The sequence below is a fragment of the Condylura cristata genome, unplaced genomic scaffold, assembly GCF_000260355.1.
Source record: "Condylura cristata isolate star-nosed mole 26May11 unplaced genomic scaffold, ConCri1.0 scaffold00023, whole genome shotgun sequence".
NCBI classification, from domain to species: Eukaryota; Metazoa; Chordata; class Mammalia; order Eulipotyphla; family Talpidae; genus Condylura; species Condylura cristata.
This window is the reverse complement of record NW_004567124.1, coordinates 3,626,055-3,633,967: the sequence shown is the minus strand read 5'-3', so window position 1 is coordinate 3,633,967 and position 7,913 is coordinate 3,626,055. Positions and strand designations below refer to the sequence as shown.

The window sequence follows — 7,913 nt, the reverse complement described above, 5'->3', positions numbered from 1 at the left end:
TAATTCTAGTGACTGCCTGTGGGTTGTGTGCAAGTTTTTTTTTGCTTTTTTCCCCTTTTTTTTGCGTATAGCTTAAAACATATCTGTGGAGAGCTTGGATTCAAGGGGAATGTCATTTCCCTCAAGATTTGAGGTTTGGTCTATATTCGAGGACCTCCTGTTGTCTCGCTGATTTCTTTCAGTCATCTTGTCTCTTGTCTAAGTTACATCTGCGTTTTATGGCATTTATTTGGCATTTGCATTGTGTGAATGAAAATAGCTTATGATCCAGTTTGATATGGATTTCATTTTCCCATATTTGGGGAAGTTGGAGAGAATACCGTATATATAATCTTTTAAAGCAAGTTATCAATTCTCCTTATAAGAAATTGAAACTGAGCTGCCAGTTCCAGCTCTAAGAATGCTTTGGAGTTATGGTCAAATGTTGCCCTTGTATTAGTTTTCTATTGTTGCTGTAACAAAGGACCACAAAAGTGATGGCTTAAAGAGAGAAGATGCATTTGTTATTGTACAGTTCTGTAGGTCAGAAGTCTGACAGGGCCTTGCCAAGCTAAAGTCAAGAGTATCAGTCGTCCCTCCCTCCTCCAAGCCAGCAATGCTGAGCTCGGTGCCTCTGTCTTCCTCTTCTATTTTTCTTTTAAAAAATGATTTATTTATTTATTCATACAGAACTGGGGTACAGGCCAGAGGTATGGTGGATGAGAAGATTCACCAGAGACAGAGTCGGGAGCAGAACAGGCAGATCCACTGAAGTACACTGCTGAGGGGAGCAGTGGGCAGGTCAGGAGAGGTCTGCCACACCAAGTGGGTCAGCTTCCTAGCAGGGGATTGAACTCATGCTGCAGTGGCTTCTGAGAGCTTCATAGTGTGGTGCCATTGCACCACCAGGGAGAGCCCCTCTCTTCTGCTTTTTTTTTTTTTTTTAAAGATTTATTTATTTGTGCATACAGAACAGGGGTACAGGCCAGAGGCTCAAGGGTGGCGAGAGGCTACACCAGAGACAGAGTGGGGAGCTGAACAGACAGATAGATGAAGTACACTGCTGAGGGGAGCAGTGGGCGGGTCAGGAGAGGTCTGCCACGCCATGTGGTCACCTCCGGGCAGGCGGGGATTGAACTCATGAGGAAGTGGCTTTAGCTTCTCAGTTCAGTGCTTTAACCCGCTGCGCCACCAGGGAGGGCCCTCTTCTGCTTTTAACAACCCTTGTGATGACAGTGGACATGCCTGGGTAATCCTTATAGCCTCCCTATTTTAAAGTTAGCTGACGAGTGACTTTATGACATCCATGGCCTTAATCCCCCTTTGCTGTACACACAGATCTCCACAGGTTCAGGTGACCAGAATGTGGACACCTTTGAGGGACCATTAGTTTACCTGCCACAGAATTTCCAGCTGTGTTATACTTTCCAGCTGTGTTATGCAAGCTTGCCCATAGCAGACTTTTAAAGCGCTGCCTAAAATTGAAAATTATTTTCTTAAATTTTAAATAAAAGGTTACACTTTTATAACATAATAATAATAATGATAATAAATAGCAGAATGCTTCATTGTTTCAGTTTTCTCACTTTTTTCTGTAAGTCAACACTCCAAATAATTAGTCTTTTGGAGGAATTTCCAGCCTGTTACCTGAACAGAATAATACTTGCTTTAAAAAAATATCCTGTATGTGTTCTTTTCTTTTTTTGCTGATATCTGTTGGATGTTCCATCCTAAATAGTGATATGTTTGATTACTTTTTACCCATATATGTTTTCCCAGATGAAATTTACCAACATTAGAAATTTTGTGTTATGTATGGAGAGTGAACACCTGAGTGAATGCTTGACATTGATACTTTAAAGGACATCATCTCAATGTCCTAAATTGGTATCTATCTGTAATTGTTCAATACCAACAATGGCTGGCTATTAATTCAACCTTTTACTCTAAAGCAGCCTAATTCTAGTGACTGCCTGTGGGTTGTGTGCAAGCTATAGTTTATGTTCTTTTAATGAGAACTTAACAGACCTTCCCTCCAGGAACTATGCATGGTCCTGCTTAGTGTCTGAGTGTCCCAACCCCACAGGTATTCACTCTAGGACAGGCTACTTGACGCAGCAATTGGTGATCTGCCATCTTTCCTCCTCATTCTCAGGCCCTCTGCCTACAGACAGCTGGCTGGACTCCAGGCTGGTCTCTGTCCCCTGACTTGGCTTCTCATATCCATGTCTTTGGGTTCATCGTGTCCTTCTTACTAAAGGGAAACTCCTCTTCTGTGATGGACTGGATCTGGGTGGGGTGGTGACAGCACAATCCTGATGTAGGAGCCCAGGTATGAACCCAGAGGCAGACTCAGTATCAGCACGTTCTAGAAGCTTCTTAGGATGAAGGGTCTTCCCCCAGCTCTACTGTGTGGCAGTTAGCTCCACAGGTGATCTACACCTGCAGGAGAAAGTTGAAGAGGCTCTGGGTTGAAGGTTCTGTTCCCCCCCACCCCACTGGTGTGTCAGCTCAGGCTGCATGGCCATCCTATAGACCAACTCTTGAGTCATAGACGTTTACTTTCTCACATTTCTGAGGCTGGAAGTCTAAGCTGGAGGTGCCAGCTAGCTGCTTTCTTTTGTGGCCTCATTTTGGCTTGCAGCAAGCCTCCTCCTTGCCTCCTCATGTGGCTGTCCCTCTGTGTAGCCCCTCCCCTGGGCTGCCCTGTGCTCACACTAATGGCCTAATCACTTCTTTCCAAACATAGTTATATTCTGATTGCTGAAGGTTAGGTCTTCAACATATAAGTTTTTTTTTTAAAAATTTATTTATTTATGCATACAGAACTGGGGTACAAGCCAGAGGTGCAGGGGCTATGAACGGGTTCACCAGCGACAGAGTGGGGAGCAGAACAGGTAGATTGATGAAGCACACTGCTGAAAGCGAGGCAGGAGAGGTCTGCCGCGCCATGTGGGTCACCTCCAGGGCCGGGTATCAAACTCATACTGAAGTGGCTGCAGCCAGCTTGCAGTGCTGCATCCTGACCCGCTGTGCCACCAAGGAGGGCCCTCAGCATATAAATTTTGTGGGGGACACAAAATCCAGCCCAGGACACCATTTAAAAGAAACCAAGGCTCAGAGAAGCACATGACAAGTGTAGATTCACCTGCAGGCCCACGGCCCTTCAGGAGGCCCCATGGCACCGGGAGAGGCTGGGGGTCTGGTGTCTGCAGCAAGGCTTTAGCTTTGCTCTCATTACTTCTGGCATTTTTGGATTAAAGCCTTCACGTCCCTCAGCCTTAGTTTCCTTTTCTGTGGCGTGAGAGTGATAAAAGGCTCACATGGTTGAGAGGAGCCCATGCATCTCCACGCCTCCCCCCACCCCTGCTTCTGCACTTTGCCAGCTATCAAAATCCGCTTATATTTATCACCAGCCAAATACCCTATTATTTTCCCCAGGTGACTGGCATTCGAGTAGCTAGAAAAGCCGAGGGCTTAAAACAGTCGCAGTGGAATTTCAGACTTCAGCTGGTGGGTTCTCAGGGCCTGTTCTGGAAGCTGGGCCTGTGGAAGGGCTGAAGGGAGACCGCAGTGACATGGCCTTCCACCTGGTGCCTGTGGTTCTCACTTCTAAATAACAGGCTGTGCACAATTTGATTTCATTTCACTCTAAATTGTCCAGTCTGCAGCCAGGGATGCACAGTGGAGCCTACTAATCAATTCTGCTGTGAAATAAGCCGGTGCCCTAACGTAAAGGCACTTAGCTAGGAGACCCAGCTGCAGAGTATTAAGGCAATGATTGTAATTTGTCTTTGGAGGTTGGATGGGTGTGAATACAAAATTGTTTTCAAATGTTTCAGCTGTTGTTTCGATTTATGAAGCATGCGTTCTGTTAAGGTTTCCTCTACGCACTTTGCTGAGGCAGGGAGGTGGAGAGGATGCTTCTCCCTTCTCCTGTGCAGAGGGACTCAGAGTGGCCTCACAATTTGGACTTATAAACTGAGGCTCAAGTTGGGGAGAGTCTGGCAAGGTGGGAACATCACTGCTCTGAGACAGAGAAACTCCATTTCTTTCACCCAGCCTCTATCTACCCAAATGCTTTAAATCCTGCCCAGTGGCATAGCTGGTGACCTTCTCACAGGCCCGGTCAGTTTGGCAGGCTAGGGAGAAGCATGTTCTTTTAACTTAACCTGGCACTGGCTCGGGTGCTAAGGTATCCTCCCCAGGTCCAGAGCCAGATCCTTCAATGCGGACACTTGTTCAGCTGGAGGATTTCCCAGTCCTCTGTTCCCCTTGTGCTTTTGATCACGTGACCAGGAGAGCGTTTGCCCCCCAGAACACGGGAAATGCCTGGAGCAACTTGGGCGGGCGAGTGGTATGTTTTGGGGAGGGACTGTGTATTGTTGAGAAACACATAGAGCAGCCCCCACAAAAAACACTGCTTGGCCCCAAATGTCTATACTGTCCATGTTGAGAAGCCCTGGTCTAAAGCCGCCAAAGGGAAGAGCCTCCGGCGCTCACAGCCCTGCTTCTCCCGTCTCTGCCCGCCGTGCACACTGGTGTGTCTGTGGCTCCATAACCCTGGTGGGATCCACTCGCATTCTACTTATTTCACTTACCGTTGTGTCCTGAGCTTTGTCCCTGTCACCTCGCTGACTTCGCAGTTCCCATTCTTAGTGGATGTTATGCAGACTCAGTTTTACCTGAACTGTCCTTGGTGGTGGCCATGTAGCTGTCCCCAAGGGTCTCCGCAGCAAGGGGGTCCATGCACACCCACTGTGGCCAGCCCCCTCCTCCTCCTCAGCCGAGGCTGATGCCCTCATAGTCTCCATCATCAAAGGCCTTTGTGAAGTACCTTGGTTAAATTATCTGGCACTTGGGGCTTGCCTGCAGAAATCTTCCCACTGGCCCCTGACATCTGGAGCATGTTGGCTCCAACAGACAGCCTATATGTCAACCAACTACAAAGGCAGCCAAAGACCTGGCTGTGGGCCCCAGGCCAAGGGTGCAAAACCAGAATCCTAGGCAATATTCATGCCAAAAGTAAGTCAGAATCAAAATGGGCTGGATTTTCTTCAGCTCTCCCCTCCTGCTGGCTGCAGTGTCTTGGGGGGGGGGGTGCGGAGAAGTTATGGGAGGAGTGGGCAAGTGCAAGGGAAGGGAAGGAGAGGAGTAGCTTGACAGGTCAAGGATTGGGGCCTCAAGTTCAAGGGCACAGCCTGAACCAGAGTCCGCCTGTCCCACCCGCACCTCCCCACTGCCCCTGACTGAGTGACATCTCATGCCCCTTTCTCTTCCTGCTGCAGGTCTTCCATGAACAGGGCATCCTCTTTGGCTACCGACATCCACAGAGCTCTGCTACTGCCTGTCTCCTCAGCCTTTTTCAGATGACCAATGAGACCCTCAACATCTGGACTCACTTGCTACCCTTCTGGTAACTTCCAGCCCTCTTGACTCACCCATCTTATTCAGGAACCCTGAAAACTGGGCTTCTCTAGACAAAGCTTGCATTAGTAGAGCTGAAATTTCACGCCAGGATGTTGGGGACCCTCCCTAGTGCTTGGATGTAGAGATGTTAGGGCTAACTGCAGGGGTGAGCTTAAAGGCAGGGGTTGTGGGGAGGAATGGAGGTGTTCCTGTGTCTCCCCAGTCTTTCCTGCTCCAGTACTTCATCTAATAAATGATAAGCATCATGCTTTAGAGACTTTTTGGGCTTCCTGAGCCCTAGTTAAAGTGTCCTTAGCTCAAGCAAACCATGGTTTGTCTCTGAGCTTAACATTTTCCCAATTACAAAACAGAAGTGGCAGCTGTGCCTCTCCCAGGGTTGCTGTGAGAAGATGATGGATGAGGCATGGACACAGCTGTGAGTGCTTGAGATGGTTCTGGAACCATGGCAGTTTGGGGCACTTGGCATCTCTTTACGGGCACCCACTAACAGCAAATTTTGGGGGAGCATGTAGCAGGAGTGGGAGCTGCCAGGAAGGTGGGCGCTGAAGACCAGCTTCGCTTCACAAACTCATGCGTGTACCCTAGAGTGGCAAGTGGGGCCCACCTTGTCTGGGCGGGCTGTGCCCAGAGCCCAGCACAATGACCTCTCAGCTGCTTGACCTGTGCTGGGCAAGGACCCCACCGCATGGCCAGGAAACCACCCAGATGGAGTAACAGCATAGCTGGCAGGACTTAGGAAAGCCCAGAGGAAGATGCCCACAGCAGGGACGGATGAGGGAATCATGAAAAGATAAGAAGAGCCTATGTCTGAGAGACAGCAGATAGCTTAAGCTGTATTTCTACCAGGGCAGGCAAAGAGAGATCACAAGTGTGGCCATCACGCCCGCCTCGCACGCCCCTGTGTGAGAAGCTTGGTAGCTTCCTTCCCTGGGAGAAGGTGGGCAGAGGCGGCTCTCCAGAGGCAGGCAGCTTTGTGGGCAGCACCACTGGCATGGGCTGTAGGTTGGACCTGAGGCACGACTGTGTGATATGGTCATGGACATGAGACCCAGAAAGCGGGCTCAGCTGAGACTCAGTTGTGGGACTAAGGCATCTGGAAACGTGACTGTGATGTTAGTAGAGGAAGCGGTAGAAGAGGAATGAGAAAACAGACCTGTGTCCTCTAGACTTGCAAGTTCTTCTCGGGGGCTGCTTCTCTTTGAGAAGTTTTCCTGCTGGGGGGCATAGACGAGCCTCCAGGATGTGGCCAGGCCAAATCTGGGATCCTGTGAGAATGGTTGAATGCAGTGAGGTTATTTAGCATAAAGTTGGAAGTGGGGGGTGTTTTTGAAGACTGACGTAAGGTATTTGATGAGGTGTGATTTCTGGGGTCCCACTAGGGAGAACTAGGGTTGATCCAGTAGAGATTCCTAGGAGACAGAGGTCAGTTCAGTGAAGAGCTTTCCAACACGCAGAAGTCCTTGGGGGTGGTGAGCTCCCCATTCCTGGGAGCATGCATGGGTGCAGGCCAGAGGAGCAGGGGCAGTGAGAGGATTCACCAGAGACAGAGTGGGGAGCAGAGCAGGCCGACTGACAAAGTACACTGCTGAGGGAGTCTCCAGCCTTTGAGCATGCTTCCTCAGAGGCTGGAGACTCCCTTGGTCAAGAAGGCTGTGAGTGGGACCCTCGCACAAATGCAGCAGGGAGATCGGACTAGATACACCTAAGGGTCGTCTCCTGCCCAAAATGAAGCCCACCTCCTTCTTCACTTGTGGCATCTCCTCCAGTGAGAATATGTGGGATGGATGTGCCACCCCGGGGGTGGAAGGCAGAAGATCCCGGATAGGACAGGAGAGGTCGGGGTGGTGCTGTATTCCAGGTTCTTCGCGTGGAGGTTTGTAAGCGCACTGTCTGTGACAGACGTCTGGAATGACAGCTACTCCTGGCCTCTGCTTGTGTACATGGGCACGAGCTGCGTGTACCCCTTCGTGTCCAGCTGTGCACATACCTTCAGCTCCATGTCCAAGAACGCCAGGCACATCTGCTACTTCCTGGACTACGGCGCCGTCAACCTCTTCAGCCTGGGTACGTGGGGTCTCCCTCACCTGCCTGCTCTTGGAGCTTGGCCGCCTGGAGCGAGCTGGGGTCTCCCTAAGGCTTTGGGGGCTGGATGGAGGGGTGTGCCAGGGCCCATTCAGATTGCTGCTGAGTGTTTTGCAAGAAACCCACCCAAAGGTGTGCTGGCAAGTCTAGCCACTGGCTGTCAGGGGCCAGAGCCCTGACCTGTGGTGTTAGCTGTGTCGGGGGTAAATAGTTCACCAAACCCAACTTTATGCATCAGACAGACACCCCAGCACAGGGCTGGGGAGGTGCGGCAGCACACCCTCACAGAGTGCCCGGCACACCGCCACCCAGACGCAGGCACTGCACGACTTTATTACTTTTGTTAATGGGATTTGTTTCGTAAGTTCTTGCCATGTAAGTTCTAACGATGACTTTATTTGACGATTGACTCCCAAGACCCC

The 7,913-nt window shown here is 50.0% G+C and overlaps 1 protein-coding gene across 2 annotated transcripts in view; it reads left to right on the top strand.

Annotated features, from left to right (window-relative positions):
• PAQR5 (progestin and adipoQ receptor family member V) overlaps nucleotides 1–7,913 on the top strand; it is a 70,866-nt gene that overhangs the window by 44,832 nt on the left and 18,121 nt on the right. For both annotated transcript variants that reach the window (XM_012728664.1, XM_012728665.1), the window contains exons 3-4: nucleotides 5,268–5,395; nucleotides 7,268–7,473. In XM_012728664.1, the coding sequence (XP_012584118.1) occupies nucleotides 5,268–5,395; nucleotides 7,268–7,473 (334 nt within the window). The remainder of the gene's footprint in view (nucleotides 1–5,267; nucleotides 5,396–7,267; nucleotides 7,474–7,913) is intronic.